This window comes from Neophocaena asiaeorientalis, unplaced genomic scaffold (assembly GCF_003031525.2).
Source record: "Neophocaena asiaeorientalis asiaeorientalis breed wild unplaced genomic scaffold, Neophocaena_asiaeorientalis_V1.1 scaffold226, whole genome shotgun sequence".
Lineage (NCBI taxonomy): Eukaryota > Metazoa > Chordata > Mammalia > Artiodactyla > Phocoenidae > Neophocaena > Neophocaena asiaeorientalis.
In genome coordinates this window covers 7,617,417-7,637,535 of record NW_020173037.1, presented here as the reverse complement: position 1 = coordinate 7,637,535, position 20,119 = coordinate 7,617,417, and the positions used below count along the sequence as shown (strand labels likewise).

Genomic DNA, 20,119 nt, shown 5'->3' with positions numbered 1-20,119 from the left:
CCGTCAGCTTCCCTAAGGACGTCCAATGTTAAATATCGTTGCACTGCATTCTGCTCTAAGAGCACTCTTAGTTTATAAGGGAAATTCATGCTACGTAATAGATTTATACCAAAATATATTGAATCCTTTATTGATCGTATCTGGAACTGTGCAAAAAGTCTATTTGCTTCACACTGAAAACTGATTTCTTTTAAAAAGCTCTCAGACTAAACAAAACAACACATTTACAGTGATTATTAAGTCCTAAAACTAATAGTAAGTCAATAAATTTCAGTTAAGTTTAGAGCAAGTGTGTCATAACCCAAGGCCCCGACCAGAACCAGATCTAGGAGTCCACAATCATCCTCCATAAGCACACGTAAGCTCTCTGAGTCACTGGCTTCTAATACAAATGATCTTCTGTTACCTCTCCCCGGTCATCTGTGCTACGTGCAAAGTCCATTATCCGGTCAACCTCCACGTAATCTGGATTAAAAAGCTCATCTTCAATCTACACCAAAGGAAAAAAAGTTAAAATGTTTATTTAACTCCTCAGAGTAGACAGTATTTCACTCTTCATCAGGCAATAATATTTTGGGTCACAGCAATACAAAATTTATATTTGGCAAGTTCTACTATATTAAGTGAAATGCTACAATTTAGCAAAATCACTCCCCATGAGGAAATCAGACTTCTCAGACTTTGTTAACTGGGTCTTTTAATTACTGTGTGAAACCTTTTTACTGTGAGAAAATGTTTAAGAATATTTTAAATGAAGTGTGAAATTATAATTCACTAATGAGCAATCCAAAAGGCTTACGGCACACAATGCGTTTGACATTCTTGAAGCCACAGCTTGCAATGAAGACTCAGAGCCATGCACAGTAAGTGCTGTTGGAGTCTCACAACTATTGGAGTTGTCTGATGCCTCACAGCATCATTTGCAGAATGTTATTCAAAAGCTAAAAACGCTGAGACCAGTGAATTCCATATTTTGGTGTGAACAGAGCTTGTGATGGTTGGTCGTCTTTGCCAATCAGTATTAGTACCTCATTTGAACACAGTCTTGGCGTTCATCTAAGTGTTCTAATGATTTATTTGTACTGAACACAGAGCATTTGGCTAAAACTCTTAAGGATAAAGAAATGAGGCTTAAAAATTTGGGTTCTTTAGCCAATATATTAACAATCTTTACAAAACTAAAGTAAGGCTGCGTGCCTGCAAAGTTATCTCATGTAAAAGAACTGAATGCGGCCATACTTTAAAGAAGACTAAGCCATACTTTAAAGAAGTCAGAGTCAGACAAGTTAGAAAAGACACACTATTACGTGTTTCTAGAGATTAATTCATCAGTAATGTAACTTCATTCAAATGCTTGGCAAAGACATATTACAAGCCGCTTAGATACTCTTTGTATCCCCTGAGTTGCAGGTTGAAGGGCCGTTTGGTCACAGTTGGCTTGAGGATAACAAACATTCCCTGGGCCCCTGGGCCCACTTACAGCACCCAGTCTGGATGCTTTGAACTGTGAATTATAAAACAAAAGCCAGAAATACCAGAATGTGTTTCAACTGCCTCAGGCCTTTACACAGAGTTCACGACGAAGGCAAAGAAACCCTTGAACCGTTCCGTTAATTTAAAATGTTCATATATTAAATGCATTGGCTTTGTCAAAGCTTCTAGACTTAGGCACACAAGATAAAGCATAAGCACTAGAGCTGTCCATAAACTAGGCTCTTCTGATAAAAGCTCTAAGACAACTTGTTCTTAAACAGAATCTTTCATTACTGAAGTAAAATCCTTAACCTGACTCCTAAACACGTTTATCCTTCAAGCGGGCAATCTATGCCACCACGCGTGTGACATAATGTCCAGTTCTGATAATCCTTTTGAGTAGAGATTTGAGTTGCAGTGACTTAAAAGGAAGCCTAAGGTGAAACAGAGAATGCAAAGGTGGTCATAACTAAAACTCCCAAAGAAGCAGAACCCTCGGGCACCTGAAGCCAGGACCATCTACGGGACATGACAAACAGTGTGTGTGGTGAGCGGGGGGTGGGGGTCGGGGGGTGCGTGTGTGTATGTAAGAAAGAAAGAGGGGAAGAGAATTGGTATCCTTCTCTGTTAACCTTCAGATCACCTTTTCAGACTCAAGTTTATGCTACTTCCATTCAGGACAAAACTTGAGATCTCTAGCTGCCAAGTTACCAGCAAGATAATGTATTTCAGCCTTGGTACAGGTGATTCCCAGAGATAGACTCAAAAAGGTAGACTACACACCTCGGGCCGGGCCCACGTCCCTGAAGGGCATCTGACTCCAAGAAGCACAAATAAACTTAATGAGCAGAACCATGATTTAAGGAGCAGGGTGGGGGTAACCACAGTACTCTTTCCTTTTCCTAACACGGATGCACAAAAACATCAGTAGAACGTACAGTGTCTCTTTCTAGGAGGAAGCTAAGGATTTCAACTTGCCCAATATCACAAACATTTTTAACTTTAGTTTCATTAAGGGGCATGAAAAACAGAACTTCCTAGTATTTTCTCAGAACCTGTCCTTTCAAAGAAAGAATCACCTACATATTCCCCAGGACATGAGGGAGTGAGTCCCATCCAAGCACCTGCACCCCTTGGTGCTGACCACTGCAGGCAAGGAGGCTGGGGCTCGGTGACATGGACACATCTGTCTAGCGGAATCCCCTCCACCTCATTTCCCATCCAGTGCAGATTTTACAATATGCCTTTGGGGGCGTGGAAATCAGATTCCAGGAGAACCCAGACCTGTCACCTGAGGGTATAAGGATTGACTCTAGGACATAAAACTACGGAACTTTCTTCGGTCCCCCGTTCCCCCGTCTCCAACAAGGGGTCGGTGTGTGTGAAGTTGGTCGTGAAGCAGGTATTATTTTCCATCAAATTTCACACTTCTTTACAGTTTGCATTCTGTTAATTCCCTTATGGAGAGGAAAAACTAATAAGTCAGCCAATTTAGCCTTTCAATGTGAAGGTTTCTCTTTTATCTGCTTCAGGCTGTAAAGTGAAAGCAAATTGGTGGTCACAAGCCCAGGGACCCCAGGAAGCACTCTGTGAGAGCATTTTGTCAATGTAATTGACTACACTGGAGGGGAACCTGGCACTTCGTAAAATACGCAGGACTTCTTCCCTGCCCTAGGTATGGGTACCTTCTCATCATAATTGATAACCTAGGATAAAGGGGGGCAGGCAAAGGTATTAGAATATTATATCAACTCCTGTACCACAGCGCATAATCTGTGAAAAGGAGTTCAGTGAAAACTCTCTGTAATTAGGCACTGACTTGAACAGAAGAAATTTGTCACACACCTCCCCCAACAGAAAGAAACTTTTATATCCTAGAACTTATACTTAATACTCACTGTAGCGTTTTTACCCTGCTAAAATCTTAACAGGACTTTTGTCTACTTACTTTTTTCACTGTCTACTAACTGTATTTTCATTACAAGATTTAATCACACCATCATATTTCCACATAATATCATAAGGACCAGTATCTTCTAGAACTAAGCAACAGGAAGAATGAGAAATTTCCTGTTTACAAATTATTTTAGCAATAACCAGTTACCGATATGCAAGTAACAGCACCAAATGAGGCAAACTAGTTTTTCTTAACAATATACTGACCTAAAATTCAAAATTCAGAACATTTTAAAAATGTAAACACTTTAGAAAAGTAACCAGGTTTTCCATACCTCTGAAAGGAATTTGTTCTGGCCCTGCTTTGCCTTAAATCGTTTAATCTTTTGCTGAATTCTCTTATCTTTTTCCAGATCTTCTACAGATGCCCATTGACAATGAAGATAAGAGCTAAAAGAACAAAATAATATCCTTGAAACAGGTAGAAGATAATTAATCTTTTATTATACATGTTCATTATCATTCCCCCCCAAAATGAACTAAACAGATAATTAACATAATAACCTGTTTAATTACTCACAGAGGTTGCCAAGCCACGTTCAATATAACTACTAATGTTTGAGAATAAGAAAAGAAAATCAATAATAATGCCTAAAATTTGCCTTCTGTCCTGGGCCTGCAGTTCTCTTACCCACCTCCCATTTAAAAAAAAAAAAAGAAAGAAAGAAAAGGAAATGACCTAGTAACAAGCTGTTTTCATAAGTGAATGGATTACACTTCAATACAAAACAATTAGCACTACAGGGTGGCCTTAATTATGAATTCGTTTTGAGCCTTTTATCATTAATTGAGAAATAAAAGGTTTCTGTCAAGGTAAAAGAATTCAAATTTAAAAGAGCGAAGGTAAACCTAACTCCCTCCTTCTACAGCTGCTGGGCAGCAAAGGGCCACCACCAGCTCTGGAACTCCCTTGTCCCCAACCAGCTCCTGGTCAGTTCCCGTCTCCCAGCTCTGAGAGGACTGATGCCCCTTGGGGTCCCTTGTGAATCTTTCACTCCCTACTGTCTACCCTCTCCTTGCACTGGCTAGTCTCCTCCCGTTCAGACCTGCCACAGGCCTGTGCTGAGCATTTGCTGTGTCTTCTCTGACCTGAACTTGAATACTCCCCACCTTTCCTTGTCCATCCCCAAGACTCACTGGTATATAGTTACTGTTTTATGGTACCTCTGACATGCTTTCGTTTGGTATTTCAATATTCTTCTGTACTATCATCCTCTCTCTGCCACCCCCCCACCCCCCTCCATGGCCTCGACTGTCTCTTGTTTCTCTTTCTGGTGATGACATTAAAAAGAAATGAGGTGCTTTCACAATCAAGGTACTACTACTCTTAGAAATTATGCAGCCACTATAAAATCTCTCAAAAAATAATGAACGATATGGAAAAAGCTTCTGACATTAAATATCACATCATTTGTATTTATGTAACGTCTAATATGCATTTTCATAGGTAGGACTGATTTAGTCCTTCTGCAATTGACCAAGGGAGATAAGGACTTTAAATACATATACCTTGTACAGATATGAATTGATAGAAACCCTGCGCACAGAGGGAGAGAGAGAGAGAGAGAAAACAGACTAGACGAAAATGCATCAAAATGTTAGTAATGATCATTGTGGGTGGTAAGATGGTAAATATTCTATCTTCTACTTTCAACTTGTAATTTCCAATTTTTCAATAAATTATTTGCAATACTGCTACAACCGAAACCAAATATTATAAAAATCACCTAGTCTAGTCTCCTAATTATTGGACAGAAAAAGGCATGTGTGCAGTCAGCACCCTTGTCTCGGCTGAGGTGAACCTGCCATAAAGCACTGCCAGGGTGACCACAAGGGAGACACAGGCACTTGAGCAGGTGGGTCCAGCTCTGCTCTCCCTCTTGTAAACTGGGCTGAAACTTTCTGGCAGTGACTCTGCTTTAACTCAATGGAGAAAAACCACAGGCTTTTGCTCTAGGATCAGAAACAAGGCAAGGGTGCCCATATCTCCACTACTATTCAATATCATATTCCAGGCATTAGCCAATGCTATTACATGAGAGAAGACAACAAGAGGAGTGATAATTGGAAAATAAGAAGTAAAACTATCTTTATTTGCAGATGCCATGACTGTATAACTGGAAAACCCTAGAGAATCAATTAGGAAAGTAATTCAAATAATAAAATAAAATAATTCCGTTATGCAGCAGGATATAAAATTAACAGACAGAAGTCAAATGTCTCCATTCACACAAATAATAGCCACTTAGAGAAAATAGCATCAGGGAAAACCTCTTTTACGGTATCAACAAAGATAAAATCCTTAGTAATATATTTAACAAGAAGTGTGTGAAACTTGCATGAGGAAGCATTTAAAACCCTCCTAAAAGATAAGAAAATCAAGTTGAACCAACTGGAAAGACATCCTTGTTTTTAGATAGCATGACTCAACATCATAAATCATAAATTTGTGATTTAACACAATGTAAATAAAAATATAAACAACCATTTCAATGGAGTTAGACAAGTGAATGCTAGATTTATATATAAAAACAGACACGCAAAACATCCAGGAAAACACTAAAAAGGAAACGTCTTAGGAGAAACTAGATAAATCAGATATTAAAATACACTATAAATCCTCTACAAGTAAAAACAGTGTGCTACTGACTCGTGAAGAGACAGAGCGAAGGATTAGAATAAATAACAGATATGGATACCATAAATATGTATCTTCAGTTCAGGATAAAGATTGCATCTCAAATCACCCGGGCAAAGATGGGCTTTTTAATAATGGTGCTGGAACAACAATATTTGGAAAACAATAAAAAATTAGAGTCACGCTTTACCCCATTTACAAGAGTAAACACCAGTGGATCAAGCACGTATAATAAACAGAGAAAATGAAACCATTCAAGTACTAGAGGAAAACATGGCAAATTCCCCTTTAACCAGGGGGTAGGAAAAGGCTTTCTAACTATGCTTCAAATGTCAGATCCTATAAAAGGAAAGATTAATAAATCTCAATATACAAAACACTTTTTAACACTTACAGTGCTATAACCAACAATAAATAAAGCCAAATGACCACGGAAACTGGGAAAAGATAGCTGCAACATATAACGCAGATTAAGGACTAATGTCCCACATATATAGAGAACCGTTAAAAACTGAGGGAAGCACAACAGAAAAATGGGCAAGAGACAGGAACACATAATTGACAGAACAAGATACAAAAGTGGCCGTTACATTTATGAAAAGATGTTCTAAATCACTCACAATGAAAGAAAATGCTAATTAAAACCACACTGAAATACGACTTCCCACAAAAAGTAAAAATAACAAAAAACAGAACAACAAAAAAACACACCACACTACACGGGAGAAAGGTTGTGGGGAAATAGGTGCTCTCCTACATTGCTGGTAGGAATGCAAACTGACACAACACTTCTGGAAGGGAATTTTGCAATGTCTAACAGAACTACATTTATGTTATGCCTTTCGATCTAGCAATCCCTATTCTAAAAATTCACCCTGAAGCTATGCCTCCAACAATTCGCAAATACACAGGCATGAGAATATATATTGCAGCATTATCTGTAACTGTGAAATATGAGAAGCCACTTACATGCCGGCATACCCAGGAGACTGGCTGGATAAGTTAACGACACAGCCATGCAAAGGAGTACTAGGCAGTCGTAACGAAGAATGAGGAAGATGCTCTGAACTGCTGTTGAGTAACTTAGTATACATAGTATTGTGAAAACAGCAAAGTGCAAGTGTGTACTGATGCTATTCCTCTGTGTTTAAGGAACAAGGGGAAATAATAGCATCTATCCGCACATTCCTGCCAAAACTTACAGGAAGGATAAATCTGGGATTAATGAAAAGGTAAGTAGGAATGAGGTGGGAAGGAAGGGAGGATGGCGCCTCTTCTTTGGGCATCATTTTGTGTACAGTTATGACTACTGAGCCGTGTTAATATTTCACGAACTTGGAAAAAAGCAAAAAGAAAAAAAGAAAATCAACAAGGATGGGGGTGGGGGCGGCCTACAATGGAATACAAACACAGAAGCTAATGAACCAAACTGGGTAGCAAATAACATTGCACTGAAGGGGGTCGGGGAGGAGAACTAACCTGAGGAAATACTGGAAAAAGCATTTAGCCTCTACAGCATCAGGCTAAAGACAGAAGAACTCTAAACCAATACTGAATGAACGCTAGTTAGCAGGCTTCTTTTTCACAGAAATATGGTCTAGTAATGCTGAAAGCACTTCTGATATACCGTAGGATTAACAAATAAGAAAATATATTATGGAAAACAGGAGCCAGGTTTCTCATAGTCGAAAAAATGGAGTTATTAATATTGGAAGGGGAAAGAATAGAATGAACCCTGTGGTATTGAAATAAAATTGGAAGTATCACTATAAAGGCACTGGTTCTCCTTGTTGGTAGGGAGGTAGGTAGAGAGACGTGCATGTGTGTATATATAACAAACATATATGTCTGTGGAACATATGTAGATATACATGTCATACATACATACATACATATCATATATACACATGCACGTGCATGCCCTTCCAAGCCCCATCCACTGAGAGGTCTGGAAGCAATGACCCCCCAGCAGCAATGAGCACATCTAGTACCCAAATCTTGGTTTCTAAATGGCCTTCTCCAGTAAAAAACAACCAAGGCTCCTTAGAGAAACGATCGGTTCCAGGACTTAAATAGGGAAGCTGCAAATGGGTTAGGAACATCCTCTGGTGCCAGAAAGTAAGGAAGAGCTCGAAGAAGGATGGGGACAAGACAAAAGGAAGGGAGGAGACAGCCTGCAGGGGCTCCCACCGGCCAGATCTGGGATAATGTGAGCAAAGTAAGTAACGGTAGGACGGTAAGGAACTATGACGCACTGCATGAAAGAAGACTCCGCAAGTCCACACAGCTATAAATAAGCAGATAGGTAAGAAGGTAAAGCTCTTCCTAACAGCAGACGCCCGACCCGTAAATTCAGCAGGAACAATGGAATTGTTAAATCACCACTTAGCGACTGTCATGTGTAATAGTCTCAAAGCATCTTTCCACAGGATACTCTTTAATTATAAGAAGAAAACCAGGAATTCTTTGCACTGTTTTTGCAATTTTTCTGTAAATCTCAAATCATGTCAAAATGAAAGGTTAAGAAAAACTTTTAATTTTATGGAAACGTTAACTTCCCTTAGATCTCGATAACATCAGAGAGGAAAGCTACTTCTGAGCACTGCTTTGCCTCATCTCACGTGACCGATGGCAGACAGGTGGCTCGCCTCCCCTGGCTGGCGGCAGTGGCACCCGGGCAGGGAGCCCGGGCCCAGCTCTGGGGCTGTGCGCAGGCGACTTGAGATGGTTCCCACAGACCGAGCGCCTCACCTCCCACAGCCACACGCTGACCGGGACGGGTGCCTGTCTCGCGGTGCCACTTCCTGGCAATCGATACTTAAAACTTCTGTGCTTTGAGTGTGATTTGATCAACCGGCCAGAGAACTCTCTGTCTCTCCGGCTTACTTCGTTTTCTCCTCCTTATCTGGTCTTTCCACTCTCCTTATAAGACTATCTGAAACCACGCCATGTGCATAACTTGCACGTGTGTAAACTCACCGTGCTCTGAGTATAGAGAACGATGACAGCGTCTAATGTTTACTGAGCATTTTTCATTTCACTGAATTCTTACAATAACACTGGTAAGAGACTCCTTCTCTTACCATCTTTTTACCTGGTAAAAGGTTTTGCCCGCAAACGTCAGAAATGCATCCGCTAATTAACCCAGTGCCAACTGCAACAGGGGGGAATGACGGAAACCACGAGGCCTGATGCTTTTATTTTCGAGGGTAGGGTAAATTTTCTTAAGCTGTTCTGACAGCTCCCCAAAGCCTCTCTTTAACCCTAGAATTTATTAATATGGTACTTGAGTTCCTTGCCTCAAAAAGCTTAAAGTACATTTAAAAAGTTTACAGCACATTTCACTTGTATGTTATCAATAAATACTTTTGTCCTTGTTCTGTGATTGTTATTTGACCTCCTCAGCAGGGTGACTATTGATGCTTCCAACGAGGTTGCCTCGTCAGAGTGTGCCTGGCCCTAGTATCCAGCTTCCATCTACAATCAGAACAACTCACGGTGGTTTTTCATGCAGTTTTCTTAAGAGTTATGCAATTCAAATTCACTAGACAAAAATTAGAAATGAAAACGGAGCAACAAAATCATAGCTCACTGCATTTCAGAACACGAGTGATGTCACGATTTCCCAGAGCCTCTGCCTGAGAGCAGAGTTCTCATCTCGGGTGCCAAGCATCCCGATGAAATACGAAGGCAGGGAGCCCCGCAGAGCAAAATTCATTCTCAGAGTCAGGCAGGTATTATAATACTTTCCTCACTTTTCTGTTACTGCATGAGCTTTCATCCCCTTTAAAAAGAACGTCTTGGTTATACACAAAAGCTAGTCAGCCTGTACACCAATTACACATTTTGCAGAAAAATAAAGTTCGTAAACTATCAAAGATAGAAAAGTTAGTAGGCAACGGCCTAGATGGCACTGAATAAACCACACCAGAATTTCCCCGTTGCCAATTTTTAAAAAAAAACTTCCTGATTACCTTTTAAAATTTGGTACATTGGAAATATATTCCTCCATGGAAAAAAAAAAAGAAATCACAATGTACTTACAAGTTTTTGTATTTCACGTAGAACTCCTCAACTTCTACCTCTTCTCCAGATTCCTTCTGCAACAGAGGAAAATTTCAGGCATGCACTTGAAACCATCTACTAGAATGTTCCAAAGGCATGATTTACTCCCGTGAGGGCACAAACAGGCATCGCGGAAGCGGCACAGGGCGCTCGCTCCTGGAAGGATGAGCATCTGGTGAGCTGCTGGGAGGCCAGAGGGATGAAGGCGGACCACGCGCGCTACCCGATGGGCTCCGGCTTCTCAGACGTGCATGGCTTTAGCTCGTCCCTAACCACATGCAGCTTCATTCACAACAGCCTGACCCCAAATGTGGCTTTCTGCCAAACCCACAGTGCTAAGTAGACGCCAAGTGTACCATTTTCTCAGGCAGCAGCCAATTAGCCACTGCTCTCCTGAATGCCATATGGATTATTTTTGGCCGCCTCATGGCAACTTTACATGGTGGGTTTTGTAATGTTTTAAAATATTTAAAAGACATTTATTCCTCCATATAGTTAATAACGCTAAACAAGAAACCATCTAAAACTAAACCTTGTTCCGAGGCTGTAATTTCAGTGCATCACTATTCACAGTTCAGTTTGACTCAATGGTACAATTAAAATCTCTCAGACAAGATGTCACATACGCACAGCAGCCAAATAAAATTAACACTCCAAATACGACACCGAGGTGAGGTTAAAATCGTGACCCATCAGCCAAGTCAAGGGTGCAGTGGCGGGATTATCTCGAACGTCCCCCCTGATCCTGCCTATTGTAATGTCTGCAGAAGACACTGCCCATGTAATATTTTAAGCATCTCTTTCAATATTTTTTTTCCTCTTGGTTGTAGGCTGTTAAACAAGTTGTAATAGGTAATGTTCTTTTGGAACATTTGATCAGATAAATCAGGGATGTAAAAAAATCAACACCACTTACAGATGTCTAGAGATTGCTTTTACACTCTTACAAGAGTACCTGCCTCGAGGGTCACATTTGGCTGCTAAACTGCCTCAGAGGTGCCGCAAAGAAAATTAAGGCAAGTCAGAACGCAGCAGAGGGCGAACAAAGGAGCAGAGACTTCTCACTGGGTGACAGACTGGCACCAGATCTGCTCAAAGAGCCTAGGATCAGCCTCAATCCCCAATCTTCGAACTACTGTCAAAGACTGTGAACTTAAAACTTGTCTTCAAAACTATCCCACGTTATCAGTTAAACCTAAATTTTAAGCAGTTTTTCCATCTGCCTAGAGATCACCAGTAAGAAGACAGGATATTCAGGAGAGGGGTCGAGACCCATTAATATCTGATCCTGCCCTAATGGATCTATAAACGGTCATCACCCTAAAGCAGCTTCTTAAATCAACGTGTTCAGAAAACCATCTGTATCCCCAGATTTTCTTTTTTTAAATTAATTTTTATTAGAGTATAGTTGATTTACAGTGTTGTGGCATGTCCCAGACTTTCAGGTGTCCAAAATGAAAAGAAATGTTTGCTGGGTGCCCTCAAGAGCAGGGATATAAGCCTGCAATTACTGTATAGGTAAATTCTGGTCGATTCAAGTAACAATCCATCCCGAACTCGCCTTACATTTTTCTAGCCCTTAACATTACTCCGTTCCACTCCCACATTTCAGCAACCATTTCAAGACACAGTATCTTTGCACAGAACTGGAGATCACAGTAGAAAGGCAAAGATAAGACTGTGGTCAGCCAAGGAGAATGGGGAACCAGGGTGAGGCTAGATCTTGTGATGCTTCTCATAGCGTATCGTGAAATTCAAACCTCGAGTGGAATTCAAACGTCTGGTCTACTGTTTTTGCTTTTTTGATGTTAACTATATTTCTTTCAGTTCTGAAAGAGTTTTTCAAAATTACTTATCTTTGAGGTAGTAAAAAGACACGCTTTATCCTTTCTATGTTCTGTTATCTCCTGATTTCCTTCTTCCGGATCTTTCCTCCCGTACTGTCCCCTTTCCATCTCGTTCCAAGTGGCCTCACTGTCTGTAACTTCTAAGTGGGCCTCAAAGCACACAGATCAACTCTTGAACAAAGGGGCAGTTTTCATTCTGTCTCAATTCTGCTCCAGAAAGTTCCGACTCTTAACGCCATCAGCTGCCTGTCCCTGACTCTCGTGAACACCCATTTTCTCATCACGATCAGCTATGCCTCTGGGGGTGTGCTGTGGAGATCTCAACAAGAGAGTCTCAGGCTGTCTGGGAGGAGGTGATCAGGTTCTGAGACCTCATTTAGTAGCACCTGGAGCTTGTAGGGAACTGTCCCAGGACCTATTTCTCTTGGATGTCCCAAATTAGAACCCTGTGCTTTGTTTAACTGACCACACATACTGGATCAGCTTCTTGCTCCCAGAGCTGTAAGTAGAGAGCTGTAATAGAGCCGTTTTGCCCTTCATTTCATATAAATATTATCACGCTGGCCTCTTCTGCTTTACTTAGGGCAAAACAATTAACAAAAGTGTGTGCATTCATAAGCTCTCAGGAGCATCATTTTAATTACACACTGAACGGCAGTCGGTTTGACCAGACTCTCTTGACAGTTGAAAACAGCCCCAGCCTCTACCGCCCATGCCCCAGTGTTCCGAAGCCTTTCCATAACGGGCATGTCCGATGCATAACTGAGTCAAGGCACTATTTCTGCAGGTGTGTGTGTGCGTGCGTGCGTGCACACACACACACACACACCACTCAAATTTATTTCTAGGACAGTTACCGTTAAATTTGAGAGTCCTCTAAAGTAATTTTATGTGCTCGATAGACTAGTTTTGAGAAATGTGTATATCGTTTCATTCATTAGACTCCTAAAGCAGTCTGTCAAAATCCTTACTATTCACATGAAATAGAAAGTTCCAAACACATTGAGCCATACTTGTTCCACTGTTCACATGAAACAGAAACCTTGACCAGGCACTAAATCAACTCTTCTGGTCACCTGGATTCTAAAACAGCCGTTCAGCAAATGATAATCCTATCATACCTGAAAGAACGAGTGACCTTTCCCAAGCATCCTACTACTAAATTAAGCAGTCACACTGGGGAAACGAAGCTAAACCGTAGTGTGAAAAGGCAGAAATTTTGTTAAACGATGCACAAAAGAATGAGAAAGCACCTTGAGAAAGGTAACAATAAAGCAAAGGTATGAATCCATTCCTACTTCTGGCCCAACCTGCTGTATATTCTACCAGAAATGCCAAATCATAGTTCATTTAGAAAGAAAATAGGACATAATAATACAGAATCCACTTTCAAAACTATTTTTGACCTTCTGGTACAAAAAGGATTTGAACTGTTTTCCCCCAAAGACAGATGGCTCAAAGCAGAAGGGGCTACATGATGACCAAATGTGGAAAAGAAGAAAATTAATCTTTATACAACCCAAAAGTCCATTCTTAAATCTACCTCGAAATTCAAATACAAGTACCACCTATGTCCCTTGCACTGGGTCTCACGCACATTGATTTGGGTTTAGAACAACATAAGTGCCTGAGCCATCCCTATATAACACGAGGTGCGGAGTTAGGGAGGTTCTGCCGGATGAGTTCTGTGAGTTTGCACGACTCCACCATAATGGCTGATGCTTCTCAGGCTACAGTGATGAGGTCAGCTGATTGCAAAACCCGTTAACTGTCCCCACTACGTGTCGGCACCATGCTGGGGAGGCTCTGAGCCCTTAACCGGTTTCCACAGTGCTGCCAGGGGGAGACAAAGGCACCGTCTCACAGCCATGTCTTCCATTATTCATGGTAATAGGAAACAGACCAGCAGGCATAGCTAGAATCCGGGGGAAAAAATCTCAAATTTCCTTTTGCTTCTATCTGCTACACTTTCCTCCAATATTACTGAAGCTGATAACTAAAGTAACTATTTGGAGAACATGAGCAGTTTAAAAAGTTAGCACCTGCTAACGTTTACAACCTTCTAATGGTTTTCTTTGGCCCTTTATGAAATGCCACTAATCTACAAGCAATTCAATGGGCTCCATACCTCTTTCTTGTTTCAAATCATACCTCAAGGCATAGCTCTCCTTCCAGAGGAAATTTCCCAGTAATTTTCTCCATCCTAAAATTCACCTACTCAACAAATACTCTACCCTCAAGTACAGTTACCGTGATTTTTAATCTCCTGTGTTAAGAGAAGCCTGGTCGTCTGTAAATGGCAGCAATACCTACTCCTCAACTGCGGGTACCTATCTTTAAAGGGCTGGAAAGAAAAAACAAAAAAATGCCCTCCGGTGGGCAAAACAGAAAGAAAAAGTGATGCCCTACATCATGCATAGCCTAAGCAGCTCTGAATAACAGAGCTAATTATAATCTGCAACCCCCAAACCTGCTGGGTATGCCTGCTGAAGCAGTATCGCTTGAATGAAAATTATTATATCCCATCCGAACCACGTGCGATTTATTCAAACAAGCCACTTCAATCCGCTGAAGGGGATTATTCTTTAAAGGACATCAAGCCTTCAAATTCTGCCATATATCTACAATTCACAAGTGAACAGTTCTAGAGTCATTAGAAGGACACAAATGCAACCTTTCCAATTAGTTAAATAGTGCTCATTTCTGCTTGAACGGGTGGGAAATTTGGTTGAGATTTTATGTTCATCAGAGAGGAAATCCTCAGGTTCAAAGAGCTACCAGATAGACACCCCATACACTCCCACTACCTCCACTCATTATGAAAATACCTTGACATGTTGTTCTTGATTATTTTTGTTTGAACCAGAGTTTTATCTTCTGATAAAAATCTATACTTTGAATAACACAACACAAAAAGCAGAGAGTATTGGAGCAAAGGTAAAGAGAAGTTTACGGCTGGTGCAATACCATTTTCAAGGATCTCTAGATAGTATCTGAATAGTAAACATTTCCTGTTTGATAAACCCAGAAGCTCACTTTAAATCTCATAATTCCTACATTCCTCATCTCTCTCCCTGGAAATTACACTTCGTATACACTTTACATCTTTTAAAAAAAAAGCTTATTTTACATGTCAAAACAATGAGGTTGTCTTCCACACACCTTGAAAGCAATAAAAAGTAACAACTCTGCCTTTGACAATGATTCAAGCTAGAAGACAGACACCTATGTCTAAAGGAGACCATTTTCTAGAGACACCAAACACGGTTTGCTGGAATACGTGAATGCATCTGGATGCCTATGTGCTTCTTCAAGTGTTTTCTCAAACTGGGCAAGAAGGGAAATGGGGGGGATGAAATGGGGAGTCTCCATCAGTAAAAGAAGATGCAGTGTTCCTGGAATTTGTTGTCACAGAGTGTATGTGCCCCTCAGTGACATGGGCACCAGGCTAGTGACAGGTACTTAGGGCTTACCTTCGCGGATCAACATGAATTCCAAATAATTTGGAAGGATAAGTCACATTATCTTCAAAAATTACACTGAAAATAGTTCTGTATTTCACTTCTGCACTAACAAAAGAATACTAATATTTCAAATGCATATGAAAAGTATGAGAAAACACCTACTTGCTAACATGATAAAGAGATCTTCCGGGGGGTGGGGGGCTGGGGTAGGGACCTCCCTAAGAGAGTGAGAGATAGATTCATGGTCATGATTTTTCGGAAATATTTATGAAAAAGGCAGCCTACAACTCTAGGAGTCCTAATGTATTTCTTTTGAGACGTTTGAGTTCTTGCCTACTCTAAACGGGGTAATAAAACACTGATTGTTTGCTACATTTTAATTTCATTTTGGGCTGAACATCCCAAAGATTGATATTGGACTAATAAATCAGACAGGATTAGAAACATCACCAGAAGTTTCATTTTCAACAGTGAAATTTTTTTTTTTTTTTTTTTTTTTTGCGGTACGCGGGCCTCTCACTATTGTGGCCTCTCCCGTTGCAGAGCACAGGCTCCGGACGTGCAGGCTCAGCGGCCATGGCTCACGGGCCCAGCTGCTCCACAGCATGTGGGATCTTCCCAGACCGGGGCACGAACCCGGGTCCCCTGCACCGGCAGGCGGACTCTCAACCACTGCGCCACCAGGGAAGCCCAACAGTGAAATTTTTAAAGGAAATTATAAAGCAAAAAAATAATTTAAGAGTCACACACACACCACAGGTTTTGATAGCTCTACACGGTGCTTACCTGTTTTTTTACTGAACGACTACTCATAATTTTTTCTACCACTGGACCGTCTGCATCAACAGATTCCTAAAACATAAAGTGGAATGAATGAATCCAAACAGAAAGTATTTCATTCTAAGCTGTAAAAGCAAGAAATCATTCCCTTTTGCACCTCCTTCCATACCCTTTAAATTCATACCCTTTAAATCACTGGGTACGATCACCAGTGGGGAATATGACTGAAAAGAACAAAAATCTCCCTTGCAGAAAGGCAAAAGGAAGAGCTGTGTTTATTACTTCATGATTATGTGGTTTAATTGCGTGGACTAGCACGGGTCCCTAAAGCCAAGGAGTGTTCAGAAATTCCAGCTGCCAAGAGAAAATGATCTCTGCGTGACAGCAAAAACATAACTTTTCCTCGTCTGGACCCATGGGGTTAATATACTCATCATTCTGTTATTGTAGGCAACTTTTTATCTATGGAGGTCACATAAAACGCTATATAACAACAGAGCGCAAATTACCAAATAAAATACAAAACTGTGTTTAATATATCTTTCAATGGGTTACCAGTTTGTTAACTAAAGCACAGCAACAGTAAGAAGAGGGCTTTTGTTGGGGGGCGGGGAAGATCTTCACAATAATCAATCCTCCATTACTACCCACACTTTATACAAACTCTTTTATCCATCACTTACATGGCACAGAGAATAAAGTAGGCCCTGCTGGGTACTACAAGGCAATAATTTCATAAAGGGGCTCTTACAGTGCCAAGCAGCAGGAGACAAGCTTGAGTGGTTTATTAAAGTCCCAGAAGCTACAGCACTGAACTCTCGGAGGTAAATTCAGCCTCCTTGCATCCTAGGTCTGCCTCATCCTCAACGAAGACCATTAATTCTCCAAAATTGTGTCAAATTACATATCACAGGCTTGTACAAAAATAAATCCCAGTGAACGGGGCTTTTTAAAAGACACTCCTAAAGGACTAATTTCCCATAGCGTGTTCACCAACACGAGATGAATGTTCCCAGCTCAAAGTCCGACGCTTCTACTGAACTTCTCAGATTCCAGCTATAAAATTTCCAGCCCATCTTTTGATTTTTTTTTTTAATTTTTATTTTTTTTTTGCGGTACGTGGGCCTCTCACTGTGGTGGCCTCTCCCGTTGTGGAGCACAGGCTCCGGACGCGCAGGCTCAGCGGCCATGGCTCACGGGCCCAGCCGCTCCGCGGCATGTGGGATCCTCCCGGACCGGGGCACGAACCCGCGTCCCCCGTATCGGCAGGCGGACTCTCAACCACTGCGCCACCAGGGAAGCCCTCCAGCCCATCTTTTGAAATGCACACGAGAACTGCACAGGCCACTCACCTGCGGCTCCGACTGCGAGGTTGTGGAGGGCGAGTCTCTCCCAGCAGCGTCTGCGTCATCGGCCTCCTCGTCGGAGATCTTGAACTCCAAGTCCTCGGTGTACCGCTTTCTCTTCACCTGCCTGCTGGACCGTCTCTTCTAAAACGAAAACCCACAGCCTGGGTTTAGAAAGCTGCTGCTCTCCCCCCTTCTCAGAATGGCACGGTACATTTATAAAATAATAATAATCGTAAAGAAAAGCTGGTGACTTTAACCCTGCAAATCACAGAAGATATCACAAGGGCAACAAATATAATGGAAATGGGGGCAATCTGAAGCCAGGCGCCTCGGCCAGCGATGGCCCTGCCACTCCCGGGTACGTGACCTTTAACTGGGACATGGAAGTAACGATACATCTTCCTCCTCGTTCAGCCGGTGAGTTGCTCAAACGTGAAGGCAATACTGAAGCTGGGTGATGGATATGTAGGGGTTCGTTATACTATTCTAGTTCTGTAGGTTTTAAAAATTTTCTCCACAAGAAAAAGTCAAAAAAAGTGAAGGCATGAGAAGATAATTTGTGAATAATAAAGTTCTAGATAACTATTGTTACAGTAGTATCCAAGGTTCTAAAACTATCTCAGAGACCCAGTTAAATAGAAAGTTTGTATTTTCATCTTGGTCCTGAAAGAAAGAGTCTGAACATTTTTAAAGAGCTGAAGGATTGAACGGCAGAATTTATAATGAGTGACTAGGAAAAGGAATTAAAACAATTTTTTTTACTGCACTGATGAAAATGTGAAGGACTGTTACTAGCTAGTATTAATAGGATTATTGGCAAAATGGGCCCTCTCCCACCCAGTGGTCAAAATAGAACACAGTACACCTTTGCAGGACAGTGTGGTCAAAACGTAAAACACGCCCATCCCCCTTCCCAGCAAGCACACGTCTAGTAAGCTACATGACGCATCTGGGTAACATCTAGCAGATAAATGGTTAAGTAAAAAGAAAAGCAAGTCAAGTGACAATAGCTAGCTTATAATTCTAAGATTACAAAAATACCTTGTGTATCTATTTGTATGCGTGGGCGATAAATATATAAACTCCAGAGAAACATACTGTAAATCCTGTTTACTTCCCTACACGCAGTGAATACTTGCGAAAAAATGAATGTTTTCAATAACAGAAAAAAAATCTGAAAAGACACAACAAACTCTTAATAGCTATTAATTCTGGAGAGTGAAATGAATGGAGCAGAAAAAAGGATTTTGTACTTTTTGTTCAAAACAATTCTAGATGGCTTGACCTTTTTGATATAGAAATAGTTTTGTCAGTTAATTAAAAACAGACAGAAATAACCTTCTCATTAATATGTGTATGTGATGACATCTCAGATAACTCTAAAATGACACGTGTAAATTTTAAAACCCTGTTCAATTACAACTCACGGGTGAGTTGGCAAAGCACATGGAAGAAATAAAAAGAATACTGAGAAAAGTAACACTGATACTAACTGTTCTCTAAGAATTATGAAATAAACCCTTCTGAAGAGCCTTTCGAATTTTAAAGTTGGGATAGTAGGGCAGAGAGAGGCAAATCACCCTGCCGTGCAGACCTCAGGAGGGACGGGCATGGGACCTACGGGGCACAAGTCAGGACCAACAAGCCCCCGTACCATGTCTCAAAGAATGGGAACCACTCAATTTTACTGTATTAAGTTTGTGCTCGCCCTGCTCTCAAAGGGGATGTGAGACAGCTCACGTTACGACTGTGTATAATAGGACCATCAGATGGGTCATTCGAGGCTGTGAACTCAGCCCTACAGCCAGGGCTGCAGAGGCGCGATGTACCCCTCTGCCGGGAGGTATCTGGTGTGTGTGGGGGGCGGGTAACATCTTATTAACAGAATTCCTAGCGGCTCAGACGAGAGGGAGCGGTGATGTGGGCCAAAGGCTCCACCTCTGACCCTTCTCTCTTCTCCAGCCCCGCACAGAATAACCAGTTCCACGTGGAGGTGACACCCAGGCCTGCGGGGGTCCTACCACCGTCCATCTTGCCCCACGTCACCAGGGGCAGTTTGACCTCGGGGGTCCAGGAGCTGAGTGCCCACATTAGAATGAGGCCAGGCTCTCACTGCGTGACCCTGGACGAGTTCCTTTAGGGACCTCAGCTTCCTGGTCTGTAGACTAGGGGTAATGATAGTAGCTGCCTCATCTGTATACTGTGAAGATCTATGAGAATTCATTGAAAGCACTTAAAACAGCGCACTTAAAGGGACATGTTAATGCCAAATGCAATTAGTAGGATTACAGTCATCAGTAACTAGCTCCACCTTTCCAAGGGAAAATCAGAAAGCAATGAGGCTCTGAAGCCGGGCTACGTCATATGGCTTCCCTCCTCTTTTCCCAAAGCTGATCTGGAATAGCTCCGCCTCTTCTGCTTACTTCAGCATCGCCTGCTTCTGGCTGTCAGTTTCTTTAAGATATAAAAGCCTATTATCAGGAACAACATTTTAATTTGATGAAATTTAGTATCGTATCTGTATTTCTTTTGTTTTTTTTTTTTTTT

The 20,119-nt window shown here is 41.4% G+C and overlaps 1 protein-coding gene across 1 annotated transcript in view; it reads right to left on the bottom strand.

The window, feature by feature from the left end:
- CHD7 (chromodomain helicase DNA binding protein 7) overlaps positions 1–20,119 on the bottom strand; it is a 121,200-nt gene that overhangs the window by 44,995 nt on the left and 56,086 nt on the right. Inside the window, 5 exon segments of the mRNA XM_024742640.1 lie at positions 407–490; positions 3,705–3,819; positions 10,112–10,167; positions 16,230–16,295; positions 17,576–17,713. Of these exon segments, the coding sequence (XP_024598408.1) occupies positions 407–490; positions 3,705–3,819; positions 10,112–10,167; positions 16,230–16,295; positions 17,576–17,713 (459 nt within the window).